We start from the raw sequence: 18212 nt of genomic DNA, 5'->3' as shown, positions 1-18212 counted from the left end.
AAAAAAAAAAAAAAAACAAATCAATCTGTGTATAATGATTTGAAAAGCTTTTCAAAATTAAAATCATCTAAGTTTTTTTCTGAAACGTCTTCCCTCAAGCAGGGCTCTCTGAGAGTAAACTTAAACAATAAACTTATACAATTGTTTACTACCATTAAACAAACATGAGAGTTTAGATTTCCTAAATATTCTAAAGAAAAAAATATTTTATATACAAGTGAATAAATCCTGACAAATAATCCTGTGTATAGGTAAAACATAATTTTTGTACTTTTTTCTTCCAGTTTTACTGAGATATAATTGACATACAGCACTGTATAAGTTTAAGGTGTGCGGCATGATGATCTGACTTACATGCATCATGAGATGATGACCACGGTAAGCTTGGTGAATAGCCATCGTCTCATATAGATAACAAAATAAAAGAAAAAGAAAAAGCTATATTTTGTGATGAGAACTCCTAGGATTTACTCTCTTAACCGTCATATATAACATACAGCAGTGTTAATTATATTTATCACATTGGACATTATATCCCTAGTACTTATTTATCTTATAACTGGAATTTGTACCTTGTGACCACCTCCATCCAATTCCCCTGCCTGCGGTAAACCACAAATCTGTTCTCTTTTTCTATAAGATTTTTTTGTTTGTTGAAGTATAATTAACCTATAAACTACGTCAGTTCCTGGTGCACAACATAGTGATTTGGTATTTTTACACATTACAAAACCATCACCACAATTTTTGAACTTTTAAATGTACTAAGTGCACCAGCTATGATGCACATACACTGTTGTATAAAGTGAGGAAACTTTTATTAAATAATAATTTCCCATACACTTAAAACATGAACTACAAATCAGAATACTCCATTTTTTAAAGCAATGACACCGGTACAGTTTATGAAAACCTTTCAGCGTGGCCTCTGTTCCCACCAGTCAACATACCTCCCTCTGGTGGACAAACAGAGACTGTACATTTAGCCTACGGAGTTCTTTCTGTTTTTCTTTTTTCTTTTATCCAATTCTTTCGGTTTGGCTTCCAAAACTACAGGTCTTTGCTTGTTTTATCATACTATCTCTCCTTTCCACCAGACTCAACATAGTGCCTGGTTTTTCTAAGAGACATTTTAAAGACTCGATTCTCAGAAAACCACCCAAGAAAGTAATCAATTTCAGCTCCGAAGACAGAACTGTAATTGTGACACAGTTACAGTTGGGGTGGAAAATAAGAGAAGACATTGAAGAGATTAAAATAGAAAATATCAGTACTAAAATAAGCAGCCAACTCCAGAATTAAGAAGGAAAACACTTCCCCACAATGAGTAAATGCTAACAGTAGGTGCGAACCCGACAGCTAACTGGACTGTAACAGGATTCCTGTGTGATTCGCAGCTCCCCGCGTGGCTCACTCCCACAACCGACGTGAGGCCCCGGGAGCGCCGCGGACCGTCCTGGAGAGCGCGGGTCTGCGGGGCAGAGAGGACGCCCCACGCAGCGGTCACCGGGAGCCACGGCTACTGAACGCAGATCTGGGCCGAACGCACAAATCCCGCAGCGGTCGGACTGTACCGGTCCGCAGGTTTAGGAGGACCGGCCGCCCCTCCCGCGGCCGGAGCAGGAGGCGAGGGTGGGTACGGCCTCCGGCCGGCAGTGCGGTCCGAGCACGACGGACGCTCCCCGCGCGGGAAGCCAGGGCCGCCGGGCCGCGCGCCCCAAGTCGGAACCCGGCTCCGAATCCCCAGTCCCTCAGATTCCGTTGAATTCCCGGAGCGCCCTCCGCGGGTATGACTGTCCTGGAGCGGCAGCCCCTCCGCGTGAAAAACCCTGACCGTAGCCCCTTCTCCCGATCAGATTCTCCCGGTTCCTCCTACCGCGCCTCTCGCTGGGACAGACGGAGCCAGAACCGAGCCAGTCCCCGCGCGCCGCGCCCCTGTTCAAAGCGCGTGGGCGGAGCCCGCTCGGAGTCCAGCCAATCGGAAGCCGCGCTCCTCCCGGGCAGCGCTCCCGACCAATCACACCCTCGCGGGCGGGAGGCGGGGCGACGCAACCGTCGAGCTCGTGCAGGCGCGGTGCAGGCTGGTCTGTGCCGCTGCACTGCGAGGGGCGTCAGCGCAGGTGAGGGAGCGGGTCCTCCGGCTCTTCTGCAGAGAGGCCGCCCGCGGGGGTCTGCGGTGGGGCGGTGGGTGGGTTGGTGGCTTTCTGCCTGTCGGGGGACCTTCCTCTTCTCCGACTATCGGCTGTGGAACGGAGGCTCTGGATGGATGTCTTGACAGCCGTGGCGGGCGCGCGCCCCCGGCCTGTCTCCCTGTCCCCCTGTCCCCCGGCCGCCCCAGCCATCTAGCTGCCAACACCACGCCCCAGCGGCCGCCCCCTCCCAGCCCCCGGGCCTCCCCCATCCCTTCCAGACATGCCCCTCCCCCCGGCCGTCCCGCTACCTCCTCTCTCTCCTCTACACATTCTCCTTGCCGGCCCCGCTCCCCCGCCTCCTCCTTGCCCCCTCAGACGTACCCCTGCCTCCCTCCGACACTCTATGACTTGTGCATATTTGTTTTATTGTCATTGATTCCCAGTGTCTGCTTACTGAGAAAAAGTGGTGAGGATCAGTATATAAAAATAGTGGTTAATTACCTAGTAAAGTAATTGGTCCCAGAGATGATGGTCTTAAAGGTGTGGCTAAGGAAATTTGGAATAACTTACATGAATGACTGTTGTAGTGTAATTGATTCTATTTAACGTATTAATTTGCCTGTAGTATTACCAATTCTATTTAAATATTTCTGAGTGTCTCAGTTGTGGAGGAGCAACAGCCCTGGAGATTAGAAGGAGAACCAAAGGACCCTTTGTGTTTGCACCCCAGTTCAGGAGAGTACCTTGACCCAACCAATACACAAACTTAGTCACCTTTAAACATATGGTTAAGATAGCTGCCTCAATTTAAGTTTATGATTATCATAAGTTGCTATCGTCCTCCTAACTACAATCTATGACCACCAGGTAATCTTCTGATTATAATTAGTTTTCCAAGTAGGAATAACTTAGGGAGAGAATATGTGGAGTTAAAAATTTTACTGTAGTTTTACAAATTAATAAATTGACCTTTTAATTAATGTTTAAGTCTTTGTGAGTGAGCTTGGCATGAATTAGTACATCTAAGCCCTATCAAATCTAGGTTTACTGCCAAGTTGAAGTTTTAGACTACAAAACTGAGAACCAGATCCTGAAATGTGACCTTTTCCACATATAAGTGAGTGAGGTCATACAGTATTTGTCTTTGACCTATTTCACTTAGTATAATGCCTTCAAGGTCCATTCATCTTGCTGCAAATGGTAGGATTTCCTCTTTTTTATGGCTAAATAGTATTCAATTGTGTATACATCCCACAACTTCTTTAGCTGTTCATCCATTGATGGATGTTGTTTCTGAGTCTTGGCTATTGTTAATAACACTTTGAACATGAGGATGCAGATATCTTTTCAAGTTAGAGTTGTTTCCTTTGGATGTATTCCCAGAAGTGGAATTGGTGAATCACTTTATTTCTTTTCATTGCAGAATGATAGTCCATTGTATGGACATTCCCCGTTTCGTTTATCCATTCTTCAGTTGACAGACATTTGGATTGTTTCCATTTTTTGGGTATTATGAATAATGCTGCTGTGACCATTCATGTACAGATTTTTATGTAGATATGTTTTCAGTTCTCTTGATTATATACCTAGGAGTAGAATTACAGGGTTATAAGTTACTCCTTGTTAACTGTTTTGAGGAACTGGCAGATTGTTTTCCAAAGCAGCTGCATCGTTTTGCATTTCCACCAGCAACATATGAGGATTTGTGTCTCCACATCCCTCGCCAACACTTAGATGCTGTCTTTTTGGTTATAGTTATCTTAGTGGTTGTGAAGTTACAGCTTACTGTGGTTTTGATTTGCATTTCCCTAGTGACTAATGATGTTGTGCATCTTTTCACGTGCTTATTGAATTATTTGTGTATCTCTTTGGAGAAATACCTATTCAGATCCTTTGTCCATTTTTTAATCAGGTTGTCTTTTCATTATTGAGTTATTTATATGTTCTGGATACAAATAAGTTCCTTATCAAGTGTATGATATGTAAATGTTTTCTCTCCTACTATGTATTGTTTTCTCACTTTCTTTTTTTTTTTTGGCTGTGCTGGGTCTTCGTTGCTGCACAGGCTTTCTCTAGTTACAGAGAGCAGGGGCTACTCTTTGTTGCCGTGCGTGGGCTTCTCATTGCAGTGGCTTCTCTTGTTGCGGTGCGCATGAGCTTCAGTAGTTGTGGCGCACGGGCTTAGTTGCTCCACAGCATGTGGGATCTTCCCAGACCAGGGATCGAACCCGTGTCCCCTGCATTCTTAACCACTGTGCCACCTGGGAAGTCCCTCACTTTCTTTCTTCACGATGTTCTTGAAGCACAAAAGCTTTTAAGTTTGATGAAATTCAGTTTATTTTTTCTTTTGTCTTTTGTGCTCTTGGTGTCATATGTAAGAAGACTTTGCCCAATGCAAGGTCGCAAAGATTTACTCTTATGTTTAATTATTTTTCCATTTTATCTCCTTAATTTTTGCCAGATATAGAATTCTAAGTCAACAGTTTTCTCTTTCCATATTTTAAAGATGTGGTTCCACTGTCCTCCGGCATGCATTGTCTCTGAGGAGACATTTGCTGCCTTTTTTCCTTTGTTCCTCTGCACATAATATGACTTCTTTTTCCTCTTGATGCTTTTTAAACTTTTTATCACTGGTTTTCTGCAATTTAATAAGGATGTGTCTTGGTGTTTTCTTCATGTTTCTTATGCTTGTGGCTCCATGAGCATTTTGAATCTGAGTTTATAGTTTTCATCATATTTGAGAACTTCTTGGCTGTTATTTCTTCAAATATTTTTTCTCTCCTCTTCCCTCTCCCAACTCAAGTCTGTTTAATGTTATCACTAATATTCTGTTCTTTTTTAATTTTTCTTTTTTTAGGACATACTTATACTAAAAACTTATTTACTTGAATTGAGATTTAACTGGGCATTCTGTATTTTATCTGACAACCCTGGTCTGGACTCCCTTGGGACATGGAATTTGCGTGCGCACCATTGGCTCTGTTCTTATGGGGTTTATGCTATTAGAGAAGCTGTCAGGATAGGGTTATGTTATTAGAATTCAGGTACTGGACATTTAGCAGGGTGAGCTGATGTTACATCTTCAAGCTGTTTTTGTTGAAGCTCTTACAATTGGTCTTAGAAAACTGGGATTTCCCTTGGTAGTTAAGAAATCTTAGTTGAAGGGAAATGAAGACTTTAGAAGCTGGAAACTGGGCACAACCTGGCAAACTCATTCAGGTAGATCCAGAAATTCTTTTTAAGGGGAAATAGTATGCTTTTTCCTATAATAACTTACTGTTCTCATTCTATAAATAATATAATCATTCTAGAAAAAAGTTTTAAAAGAAAGTTATTTATTCATAGTCACAGTGATCCAAAAATAACCATTAGTTAGTTTTTAAACAGAAAAATCAAGCCATTTCACTTGTTTTGTCTTATTTTTTTTTTTTGTCTGTATTTTTAAAAAGTTGAACTAGATGATCTCTAAAGTCCCTTCAGTAGTAAACATGTCTGGTGGATAAAACATACAATTCTTTAATGTGTTTATCTGACGTTTGTGCTGTCTGATCACTACCATGGAAGTCCTTGATTAAGGGTTTCACAGTATACACTTTTATCTGATGTTCTTGTATGTGGAATACTTAGAATGCTTATTGCCCTTATTCATCCAGAATGTTCTTACTACATATCATATCTTTCAACCATTCTCTTTTGTGAAAGTTTAGCAGTATAAAATAATATGTCATTTAAGACGGTAACTCATAGAAGGGTCTGGTAGACAAACCCGCATATCCATATAAGTGAATTTTGGTCTTTTACATCTCCTTCACCTTGCTTAGGATGGGCAAAGATGTGAGGAGTGCTACCATTCCTACTGTTAGCCTCTGGGACACCCTCTTGACACTCCATCCTCGCTGAACATTTAACTTATGAGATCTTTAAGCTCCTTGGCAACTGACGGGCAGCCTTAGATGAAGTACTCGGAAGCCAGAGGTTTCCGTGTCCCCACAGGCACTTGATAAGGGTCTGATCATTTCTTTATGGTTTTTTACACTGTTTGGTTTTGGATTGTATTTATCACTGTGTCTTAAAAATCATTAATCTTCTACACTGTCTAGTCTGCTGTTAATCCCATCCATTATATTTTTAATCTCAGACATGGTGTTTTTCATTTCTAGACGTTTAATTTGCATCTTTTTTTTTTTTATATCTTCCATGTTTCTTCTTAACATGCTCATGCTCTTCTCTACGTCTTGAACATACGGAATATACTTATATAGTTATTTACCATCCTTGTCATTCTTGCTATTCTCCTAACATGCCTAGCCTAGGTGTGGTTTTCTTTGTATTTATCCTGCTTGGGTAGCTCCTATCTTCCTGGGTTTGTAGATTGTTATTTTTTTAATATTTGGAAATTTTTCACCCAGTATTTCTTACACTTTGACTGTATAAAATAGTAATAACAATGCCTTGTTGGATTTAAAGAAAATGATAGAATCAAAGTAGAAAACAGTATAAGTCAACAGTGAAGGTTGTGATCAGAGTTAAGTCATTCTAGTGTCTTTGTATTGTTTGGGAGGAGGCTAATGGTAACTTTAGACTTGAATGAGTTAAATATGCATGTTAAAATCTATGTGGTAACTTAAGAAAAAAATACAAATATGGTTTATAACTTTCAAGCTAGTAGATGGGAAATGGAATGAGAAAATAAATCAACCCAAAAGAAGAGGAAAAGAAAATTAGAAAAACGACAAATGGAAAATATAAAGTAAGATATGGAAACATATAAACATGTCAGTAATTATGACTGTGGTAGGTTGTTTGCAAAGGTGGCCATCATTCCTCCCAACTCAGGCTGTGTGCCCCTTTTCAACGTGACTTTGCCGGTCCTCCCATCAGAGGTGGAAGAGAGATGAACCACCCCAGCTTAGACCTCCCAGTCCATTCAGCTGTCTGTAGAGCCCCCAGATGACTTCAGCCACATTAGTAATCCCAGACAAGACCAAAAGAAGTATTGTTAAGCTGAGCCCAGCTCAAATTGCTGGCCCACAGAATTATAGCAAACAAAACGGTGGTTGTTTTTGTTCACTAAGTTTCGAGTGGTTTTATGATAATCGATAACTAATATATTGGTAAATGTAAATATATTAAATATACCAATTAAAAGATAAAGATTTAAAGACTGGGTTTAAACAATCCAGACATATACAAGAGGCACATCTAAAGTGTAAAGGTGCAGAAAGGTTGAAAATAAAAAGATGGAAAATGATGTCTCAGCAAATACCAACCAGAAGAAAGCTGGAGTAGCTTTAACATGAGATACACTTTAAGAAAAAGGCATGACCGGGGAATAGAAGGGCTCTTTGCTAGTGATAAAAGCTGTAATTTGCTAGGAATATGTAGCAGTTCTAAATTTGTGTGTATCTAACAGCTTAGCCTAAAATACATAAGACAAAAATTGATAAAACTACAAGGAGAAATTAAGAGATTTCGCATCAGAATGATCTACTCTCAATAAACATCACTCTCATTACTGATAAATCACAGAGGAGGGAAAATCAGTAAGGCTGGAGAAGATTTGAGCAACACGACCAGCACACCTCTCTAGTGGGCATGTAGAGAACGCTGAGCCTGTAACTTTGGGGCAGTCTTACTTATAAGCACACCTGGGACATTTATGAACATTGACTGCATATTTTGCAATAAAGCAAGACTCAACACATTTCAAAGGATTTGAAAAGCTACATATTAGAAATCAATAGTAAATACAACTCTGAAGCTCCTGCATGTTTGATAATTGAGAAACCTGTTTCTAAATAAATTAAATCGTAATGGAAATTAGAAAATATTGAGAATAGAGGAATAAACATTCTACATATCAAAACTTTGTAATGCACTGGTACTTAGAAAGCAATGTATAGCATTATATGTCAAAATTGAAAAGATAACTCTATATAAATAAATGTAAAACAATGCAATAGATAAATTTGTAGAAAAATTTAACTTGCCAAAATTGACTCAAGAAGAAATAGAAACCTTAAATAATGCTGTAATATTTAAAGAAATTGGATTTGTAGTTTAAAATCTTCTCACATTGAAAACGCCATTACCAGGTATCATTCTGTCAAACATCTTAGAAACAGATAATCTCCCAGATTCTTCTATAGGATGTCAAACTAACTCATTTCAGGAGGCCAGCTTAACTTTGACAACTGATGACGAAATTAGGAAGGAAAACTATAGGCTAGTCTTACCCATAAGCAATAGTGTTGAAAGTTTTTCCTCTAAGGTTAGGAATAGGATAAGAATACCAGCTATCAGCTCTTTTGTTCAGCATTGTACTGGAAGTTATAGCCAGAATAGACGACAGGAAAAAGGTTAGAAGGGAAGAAATAAACTGATTATTCATGGATGATATATGTAGAATTACCAACCACAGCCCATCTCCCAAATAGATTCATCATTAGCATTATAAAGTTTTGGTTAAAAATCTACTATATTTACATATATCAATAAGAAATGGGGAGAAAATAGAGTTTTAAAAAAGATAAAAATATAAAGTACTTAGGAATGAATCTAACAAAAGGTAAACTCTTTATAGAGAAAATTATAAAACGATTGAAAAGCATCCAGAAAGACCTGAACATAGCATGTTCATGAATTGTAGGACTCACTACCATAAAGATGTCAGTTCTCCCAAAATTGATCCTGTGGAGTCAGTGGAATTCCAGTCCAAATCACAGCAGCTTTCTATGTGTGTGTGTATATATGTGTAGACTTTTTAAACTGTTATAAAATTCATATGGGAGAGCAGAGGACTAAGAAATAACCAAGGCATTCCTGAAGAAAAAGAACAAGGGGGAAGAACTCACCTTCCCATATACCAGGTCTTACTAATAATCTACAATTAAAGCAGTGGGGTATTGGCTGAAAGATAATACAGGTTGATCAGTGAAACAAATTCGATAATCCCAAAACAGGGCCATACATGTATGGAAATTTATGACAACATCAGCAGGGAAAAGATGGACTTTTCAATAAATGGGACTAGGACAATTGGTTTTTCATATGAGGGAAATAATTCAGACTTGGACCCCTACTCACACTATACACACAAATTGATTACTAGTGGATCGAAGACTTAAATGTGAAAGTATCTGAGTTTGGAGGTAAGGAAAATTTTCACACACGAAAGTGTAAATATTAATGTAATTGATTACATTAATATTATGTATTTGTCAAAAATGTCATGAATGAAGTGTAGAGACGGCAGGAGACTGGGAGGTGGTGTTTGTGACTCACCTGTGGAGCCAGAGGCGGCCAGAGGGGGGAGTGGGGCTGAGAAGGGGGGAGGGGCTTGTGTTAGATGAGAGAGATGTTGAACTTGTTTGAGTGTTGACGGGAAGAAGGAAGGAAGATTGGAAGTACTAAAGAAAGGTGAAATTGACCGAGTGGACTCTGAAGGGTTGAGAAGTACGTGGATTCCAAACTACGTGGAGAAAACCCCAGACGTTGAAGCATTAGTTTATAAACCTGTCGTTGGAGTGATGACTGTCCCCCGTCACTGCCCTTGCTCTCCCCCCACAGCTAGTACTTGACCGTCCGTTTCTCTGCTGGGCACCTGAGGACGCAGTGGTGAGCAAAACTACACCCAGGCTCTGCCTCAGTAGTTAATTATTTATCAGTGGAAACAGACATTAATTTAAAGCATGTAGAGTCTTTGTAGAAATTTTTGCATTGTTTTATACTTTATTTTTTTCGATATGTTTGCTTTAATAGATAACTAGAAGGAAATAGAAAAAACTCAGACTCCCATCTCAGAATAGAGATTAATATGAGGACTTTGTCCTTCAGTGAATTGAAACCGTGTGCTAAAAACTGGGGTCACTGTTACTGACCCTTTCGTGGGTGCCCCTTTTCTCCCCAGGGATCCCAGCCAGTGTTGAGTGCGGCGCCAGGAACCGTGTGTGGGTGCTTCTCCCTGGGGTCATGCAGAGAGCATCCCGTCTGAAGAGAGAGCTGAGCCTGCTGGCCGCGGAGCCACCCCCGGGCATCACATGCTGGCAGGATGGGGACCGAATGGAAGATCTGCGAGCTCGTAGGTGTTGCACCAGGCGTGACGGGTCACGACCCTGTCAAAGGTTGTGCTGAAGTTTGAACACCTGTGTGTTCTTCTAAAGTAGGGGACAATTGCAAGGTCAAAGTGCCCCGCCATCTTTCTACCTGATTTGTTTACATTTATAAAAGGTTTCCATGACATTTCTTCTTTGGCCTTTGATTCCATCTTTTACTGATTTGTAAGCCAAGATCTGGGTATCAGCTCTGAAGCAGTGTTAGTACCAAAGCTCACCTTCTCAAATATCTGTGAGGCCAGATGGGAAACGTAAGTGTTCAGAACACTGCGTTCCAACCAAAGCAGAACTGCAGGTTGTATGTGATCTGAGGCCAGCGTTGTCCACCTTCTGTTTTGATCTCCTGTGTATTCTTTGTTTGACACCAACTTTGGGTACACTGGTACATTGCATGGGGACTTATTAAGCCCTGAGAGAGTTTCTGTCCCAGACCCAGCTTTTCCGTTAGGACCAGACTTCATTAGGTCCATGGGGTGTGGTAATTCAGATCATCTGATTACCTCTTGACGTTTTGTTCTTCTTCTTTTTTTTCTTTTAAGAGATATTAGGTGGAGCAAACACACCTTATGAAAAAGGTGTTTTCAAGCTGGAAGTTAACATTCCTGAGAGGTCAGTGTGAACTATATCCTAAATTTCCAGGGTAAAGCGCAGTTACTGGAAGACAGCAGTGTCGTAGAGTGTTGAATGCAGGAGTTAAAGGACCTGGATTTTAATCCTCGTCTTACCATGACTTAATGTGACCTTGGGCAAGTTATTTCATGTCTCTGGAGTTCGATTTCTTTTTCTTAACCCTGAGCTGGATCACATCTAGGCCTCACCCCCACCCCACCCCCTGCCCGTCACTGTAGTAAGATATACATAAAATTGACCGTCTAAACCGTTTTTAAGCACATGGTTCAGTGGCATTAAATGCATTCACATTGTCATCCAGCCGTCCCCCTCATGCATCTCCAGAACTTCTTCGTCTTCCCAACCTGAAACCCCGCACCCATTAAACACTGGCTCCCCCGGCACCTGGCAGCCACCATTCTCTCTGCCTCTGTGTTAAGGCCCTTTTAATACAGGTCTCCTGTAAGGCTCTAATCAGGGGAGTGGTAGCTGTAGTGTAGTTTGTGATTTGTAGACAGCTGTTCACCAGGCCAGGCTTGTTACAAGTCCTGAGAGAAGCAGCTCAGTAATCACGGGGGGCGTCAGTTCTGAGACCGATAGAGATTTTCCAAATGCAGTGTATAAATCAAAATTGGATCCTGTTTTTCAACACCCATCTGTAAAAAAAATGGGAAAATTGAGGAAATCTGAGTAGTAGGTGATATTGGAAAATAATTTTTATATTTTTTTCACAGGTATACTGATAGTTTTGCAGCTCTATAGGAGAGGGACCTTATTCTTAGGAGAGACATGCTGAAGTATTTAGAGGGTGAAGGGGCTTGATCCAGGTGGTGGGTATAAGAGGGTTTTCAGTACTATTATTTCAACTTTTCTACTGTTCATAAATTTTTGTAATAAAAATTTGGCAAGAGCAAAGGTTTGCCTCTCAAAGGCTGTCGTCCTCATTAGTCACCAGCAGCTGTATATAATGTAAGAAGCAGTATTTTAGTAAAACTTCCGTATTCTCCTGCGCTTTCAAAGGTACCCATTTGAACCTCCTCAGATCCGATTTCTGACTCCCATCTACCATCCCAACATCGATTCCGCTGGAAGGATTTGTTTAGATGTTCTCAAATTGCCGCCAAAAGTGAGTGGTGGGAGCAGAGGCGACCCTCTCGCCTTCTGTGGTCCTCGGCTCTAAAACCTGTGTTAGAGAAGCACGTTCTTAGGGCCGCTGTCTGTCTGTCTGTCTGCCTAGGGCGCCTGGAGACCGTCCCTCAACATCGCGACCCTGCTGACTTCTGTCCAGCAGCTCATGGCCGAGCCCAACCCTGATGACCCGCTCATGGCCGACATCGTAAGCGCCCCCGGCCCCCCCGCTCACGGCCTGCTTTCCCCACGTCCTGCTCTCCGTTGGGGAGGGTCGCGTAGCGGCTGCAGCTTGGTTACCAAGCCCCTTCTCTCTCCATTGACTGTCTGCTTCCATCTTAGTCCTCAGAGTTTAAATACAACAAGCCAGTCTTCCTCAGGAATGCCAGGCAGTGGACAGAGAAGCACGCGAGACAGAAGGTAGGGTGTCTCTACAGCTCTGACTGCACTCCTGTTGTTGCTCTGTTAAGCGTGAATGCGTCTCTGTGTGTGTAAGTGTTTATTAGATGTGCCAAGTTCGTACTGGACACTGGGATGGCCGGTTGATCTCCTCCTACCGCAGCCTTCTACATCATTACTCAGCAGATAGCTCAACCGGCTGCAGGGTTGCCCAGCAGCTGCGGTCCACCCACGCCACCACAGGGCAGCCGAGGTCTGTTGTTTAGGCCAGAAGGAGCTCTTTGCAGGAGTCGGGGAGGGCAGGAGGGGACATGGACGTGGAGGAAGGGAGAAGGAGAAACGTCCCCGTTTTACATCGGTAGTTTCCTCATTTAACAAAAGACAAACTTGAGGAGCGGAGATGAGCACACGAGGTTGTCGCTGAGCTGTCCCGCGCTTCAGGCTGAGTTATGCAGCAGTTAGGGTCACTTGTGAGAAGAATTAAAAGTTAAACAGTACAGAGGATGGGGGAAGCTGTTGTCGGAGAGAATGTCCTATCCAGGAGGCAGCAGAGAAGGACCTGGGAGAATAGTCGGTGTGAACCTTGTGCTCTACCCCGCCTGCTCCTTTTTAGGCTGATGAAGAAGAGACGCCTGATAGCCCCCCCGAGGCGGGTGACTCAGAAGGACAAAGCGCAGCACAGAAAAGGAGAGCCAGGCACCTGGGGGGCGTAGAAAAGAAATTTTGCCCTGATGTTTAGGGTGGGGTTTGTCCAGGCCCGTCTTAGTTAATATGTTCTTTGCCAGCGTTCTTTGCCAGCATGGTCCAATTTGCTTACATTTCTGGAATGTTTTTCTTTGTATTTGATGGCATTATCATTTTTGTATCCTGTGAAACAGACCTTGTGTATTTATATGTTCTGCTCTACATTGATTCTCTGAGTGTAGTTTGTTTTATTTAGCTCATACATATGTATTCCAAAACTTGTAAACCTGGAAAATAAATAATCATTTAGTGTTGAGTATGTGTTTATCCTGAATGTGTGTCTGGGAGCAAACTGGCCAGAGAGCTATACAGTAAGAACGTGAAAATATTTGGAATTGTTGTCCTTTATTTTGCCAACTCACCAGCATCACTCAGGACACTGAATGATGGACGTGGGGGTCAAATAGCCTTAGAGACAATTTGGTGACTGTCACGCTTCCGGGATTCTAGGTTTTCAGGAGTCTTAAACACAGTGTGGGGATAAGATAATTACCCTTCTGTTAATGTTTCTTGCAGCTTGCGCTTTCTGTGACTTACTTACATGGCTGTGGTATAACTTTCGTTTGTTCAACAAATAGTGACTGAACACCTGCTATGTGCCAAGTGTTTTAGAATATAATGGTGAGAAAATCAGGCATGGGATTAACCAGATAATCGTACAGATTTACATGGATTTTCACAATCCTTTCTGTCTCTAGCTTCATTTCACGGCAAGTACTAAGGTGCAAGCTCGAATCCCTGCTCGTGACTTTACAGTACACTTGGGCTTGTGCTTATCATTCTGTTTAGATGACGGAGAAAACAGATTTGGGCAGAAATCGGCTTAAGTGGAATGAGGTGCCGAGTGAGAGCAGATGTCGGGGCCGCCTAGGCAGAGAGACTGTCATGTCCCGCTCGTATCCCAGGCTGGTAGTCCTGTACCAGGCTGGGCACCGTGCACGCAGAGTGCATCCAGTGAGCAAGCAATTTCCCTTCATCCGCTGCGGAACCGCCCTGCGCTCGGCAGTGGCCCACCTTAGAGCACGAGTGGTAGCGACAGACGACAGTGTCAACCGAAAATGTAAATTTCCTCTGTGTCCCCCCCCCCACCATTTCATAAATTTCCAACTTCTACATAATTCTTGAACCCATTTCTCAAAATCAGCTACTGTTCTCTTGTTAAAGCCCAGGAATTAATTTTGTTCCAGGCTTGTCTCCTATACTTGGGCACATTTAAGTCAGATTTGGGGTTTCTATATGCCATTAGTATATCAGCCAGGATGCTTTCAGCTGTGAGATCCAGCTGGCTGGTGATAATACCCAGGAAGTTCTCTGCCCTGTTTACCGGGAGTTGGGGCCAGGGCGGGCGTCTGGGTTGGTGGTTCAGAGGCTGTCTCGCAGCTGCCATCCGTCCTCACCGTCCCCTCCCTCAGCTTCTTCCCCTCCTGGAGTGACCACCCGCGGCCCTCAGGGTCGTGTGTTTCTTGTTCACATCCAGCGGCGGTGGAAAAACCAGCCACTGTGGCAGGGAGACACCAAGTGCTGATGGTGCTGATGGGGGTACAGGCCAGGTGTGAAGTGGGATGGCCTTAGGGGTCGTTGTGGGAAAGGACAAGCCCCCTCCACAGCTGGCCACCACCAGGTCTCTCACCTGCACTGCCGTCACGGCCGGTACCTTGTCCCCTGGCCTCCAGCCTGGACCCTCTGCGGTCCATGCTCCTCACAGCAGCAAGAACATCTTCAGATGATGAAAAAGCCAGATTGCACCTCCTCCTGAAACCCTCCAGTGCCTTCCCTGAGCCTCCCCTCCCCGCACACCCTCCGCTCTGTACACCGCGCTGAGCCGCACTGGCCCCCTCCAATCTCAGCACGCCAGCCCCTCTGGCCTGTGCCGTCCCCCTGACTCTACCTGGACCGTGATGGTCTCAGCCCATGTAGCTGCCCTGGGACGCCCTTGTCCGGCCCCTCTGGAGGAGCCGTGCCCATTACCTGGTGTACCTCATGGCCCTGTACCCGTCTGCCAGTGTGTCCACCCCAAGTGCTGGGACACAGTGGCCACAAGGGCCTTTGCACTAATTGCAAGAAATACCAAAGCCAGGAGTCATTAGAGGCCATCCCTCCATCTCTGGGTTGACAAGTACAGGGGCCTTGGGCAGAGAACAGGAGTGAGAGAAGAGGGAGGTGAGGAAACCCAGCCCCGCCCCCAGCCCAGGGAAGGATGGAAAAGCATCAAAAGCATGAACACGGGTCCAGGAGACCCTGGCCCGGCCCAGGCAGTGCTGCTCGCCAACTGTGCGCCCCCAGAGCCCTGCTCAACCTCTCCACGCTTTGGGTTTGTCCTGTAGAAGGGGGGACAGTTGTGGGGGCGGACCGGGGTGCTGCACCCAGAGCGCCCAGCACGGGGCCGACCCCGCGAGCTTAGCGGGCTGGGGGCAGGGACAACGGTCCAGCCACACACGGCCCCAAAGCGCTGCTTGCCAGGACAAGCAAGCTGCGCCGTTCCCCCGAGTCGGAGAGGAGATGACGTCGTGACTGATCCCAGAGACCCTGCGGATTCCAAGTATCCTCTCCTGCTGCCCCTGCGGCTCCCCAAAATCTAAGTAGGAACAGACCTTAGCACCCACCTTGCGGGCTGAGGCTGGAGACTAGCTCTTTACCCTTCGGCTGCGGCGGGAATTCGGCACAGACAAATAAAGCTCCTTTCCCAGCCAAGTTATTTTTCCATCAGCAAGCAGCTCCCTGAGGTTGCCCTGTTTAGGTTGGGGCAGCCTGGGGGAGGGAAGGATGGGGGGCGGGGGGGCCGGGGGGGGCGCCCCCGGGCTGACTGGCCGCTGGGAGGCTTGGATCCCACACAGGGAGCCCGGGCGGCTGTGAGAGGCGGGGTGGTGGGCGCAGGTCTCTGTGCCCAGAAGCTACGCCTGCACTTTCTCCTTCTGCCCAGTCAGCATGGCTCCTGCCGGGGCCCCCGAGCGCCCATCCGCCCCAGCTCTCAGCCTCCATCAGGTGACAGGTCCCCTCGGTTTCTCCCCCTCGTGCGCTTGCCTCTCCCCGACCCCACCTCCCACTGGGCCGGACCTCCATCCTCCCACCCATCGCTGCCTCCCTTTGAGCAGGACCTTGCAGCTCGGCTTTGGAGAAAGGCCTGCTGAGCCGCTTTCCCCCAGACCCCCCATCAGAGGCGGCTGCCCTGGGGGTGAGGTTGAGTCTCCGGGTTCTCCCCAGACCCGGAGGTGTGTTTGAGGGACCACCTGGACACATCCTCTCTGGGGAGCCCCCAGCTTCCCCCTGCTGACAGCTCACCAGCCACCTTGGCCCGTGCCAGGGGATGCTCCTCTCTCGTGGCCCGGGGCCCCCGGCACCGTCACCCATGGACCCCTGCGAACCCACAGCCTTCCTGCCAGGCTGGGAGCCCAGGTTGCCAGCCTTCTCGGGAGCAGCTCCTCTGGGGACCCTTCCTCTTCCTTGTCAAGTGTGCTCAAGGCTGAGCCGGAAGACAGCTCAGAGCCCCAGTTTCTCCTCGGTTTTTGGATTAAGTAATAACATCTAACATCTCTCAAGTACTTACTAGGTGCCCGGAACTAAGCTAAGCTCTTTACGTGAAAAATCTCCTTTAATCTTTTCAATAACCTTCAGAGCTTAGGTACCGTTGTCATTTCCATGTTACTGATAATAAGACAGAGAAGTCAAGTAAAACCTCAGGACAGCGGGTTGTCAATGGAAGGTCTGGGAGCTGAACCCAGGCTGGACCAACTCCACGACCCCATGTACCTACTACACAGACAATGTTCTGGCTTTTGTGCATCTGCCCCTCGGCCCCGGGCAGCTGTGGGGTGGTGCCTCCTCCACCCGATGAGGAGGGGGCGTGGATGCTCCCGAAGGCGTGTCCCTGTGCTGCCGCCTGACGGTCCTGTGATTCTGAAGCCACCTGTGAGCTCCCAGGGGAGAGCCTGCAGGGGTCAGGTTCAGGGAGGAAGCCAGGAGGCTGGTCTCCTGCCCCTCTGTCCTCCCCTGCCATCCTCCCCCTCCTCCACCCCTCCCCCTCTGCCCTGCGGACCCCCTCCCAGCACCACTCTCCCCACCTGACAGCCCACCCCGCCCACCCTCCTTGCCCATCCAAACCCCATTCACGGCTGCCCTCTTCCCCCAGGGGTTGCTAAGAGGTGAGTAGGTTTACTCCGGGCTTTGGGCGGGGGGGTGTTGAGAGAGGGGTCTTCTCTAGCCGAGCGACAGATCTCACACTCGCACCCGAGCAAAGGAATCATCGCTTCACAAACCGAGGGGTCCAGTCATGCTTTCCCCAGGTCGCTGGGAGCCCCGGAGATGGGAGCCCGTCCTCGGACCCATCGCGGTGGCAGAGAGAGAATAAGCCGAGAAGCCGGGGTCACGGCCACCACTGGACCCGGAGCCGAGTCCCCCGGCAAGCCGCATGCATTAGGGGGCGGTGGGGGCAGTTGCTGAAGTAGAATCGATGTTCCCAGAAGGAGGAAAGCGGCCACTGGGCCAGAGCAACAGGCACCCCAGGCACAGGCCCACCCCAAGGAGAAAGAAGCCACAGGGCGGAACTTCAGCCACCTTGGTCCCTCGGAGGGCTACTCCCTAGACAGAGGGGGCGGGCACGCGGCGGCCCTTGGGTCTCACCGCTGAGGCCTCTGCGGCTCTGCCTCCTTCTGACGAGGCTGTGACAACAGACCCGAGGCTGAGTGTCCGGGTGGCCCTTTTCGGGGACGGGATGGCTTAGCTCCCATCCCCCTGCCAGACGGCCCCTTGAGAGTAGGGTCTGCTTACATGTACTCGTTTCTTTTGATTTATTTATTGTTTTATATATGAGATACTTTACTGGGCACCTTTTTAAAAAAAAATCTTTTGGCCGTGCCCAGCGGCATGTGGGATCTTAGTTCCCCAATCAGGGATCGAACCCAGGCCCCTGCAGCAGAAGCTCACTGTCCTAACCACTGGACCTCCAGGGATGTCCCAGCACTTTTTATAAATTATTTTAAAATTCTTTTAACAGTGTTTGAGATTATTATTCCCATTTTATACATGGGGAAGATGATTAACCTGACAAAATTCAGTCAACTAGTAGGTGGTTTAGCTGGGATTAAACTCT

General features: G+C 46.0%; 1 protein-coding gene across 3 annotated transcripts; it reads left to right on the top strand.

Annotated features, from left to right (window-relative positions):
• Positions 1 to 1353: 1353 nt before the first annotated feature.
• On the top strand, positions 1354 to 13391 carry UBE2T (ubiquitin conjugating enzyme E2 T). Of its 3 annotated transcripts, none has more exons than XM_036833467.1 (7): positions 1354 to 1632; positions 10042 to 10212; positions 10786 to 10855; positions 11876 to 11981; positions 12093 to 12191; positions 12326 to 12403; positions 12996 to 13391. In XM_036833467.1, the coding sequence occupies exons 2-7, from the start codon at positions 10104 to 10106 to the stop codon at positions 13119 to 13121; spliced, it is 588 nt and encodes a 195-aa protein (XP_036689362.1). In that variant the 5' UTR covers positions 1354 to 1632; positions 10042 to 10103; the 3' UTR covers positions 13122 to 13391. The 3 variants fall into 3 exon arrangements, with proteins under 3 accessions (XP_036689362.1, XP_036689352.1, XP_036689372.1); XM_036833457.1 differs by lacking the exon at positions 1354 to 1632 and adding an exon at positions 2058 to 2120; XM_036833477.1 differs by lacking the exon at positions 1354 to 1632 and having other exon boundaries at positions 10048 to 10255.
• Positions 13392 to 18212: the final 4821 nt, after the last annotated feature.

The sequence above is a fragment of the Balaenoptera musculus genome, chromosome 1 (assembly GCF_009873245.2).
Source record: "Balaenoptera musculus isolate JJ_BM4_2016_0621 chromosome 1, mBalMus1.pri.v3, whole genome shotgun sequence".
NCBI lineage: Eukaryota > Metazoa > Chordata > Mammalia > Artiodactyla > Balaenopteridae > Balaenoptera > Balaenoptera musculus.
This window is presented reverse-complemented; position numbering and strand designations above follow the sequence as displayed.

Bases quoted from the DNA above. Each gene is read 5' to 3' on its own strand.
- UBE2T (XM_036833467.1), top strand. From the start codon at position 10,104: ATGCAGAGAGCATCCCGTCTGAAGAGAGAGCTGAGCCTGCTGGCCGCG. The intron at 10,856-11,875 runs GTCAGTGTGAAC...GCGCTTTCAAAG, and splicing joins GAAGTTAACATTCCTGAGAG to GTACCCATTTGAACCTCCTC. The intron at 12,404-12,995 runs GTAGGGTGTCTC...GCTCCTTTTTAG, and splicing joins AGAAGCACGCGAGACAGAAG to GCTGATGAAGAAGAGACGCC.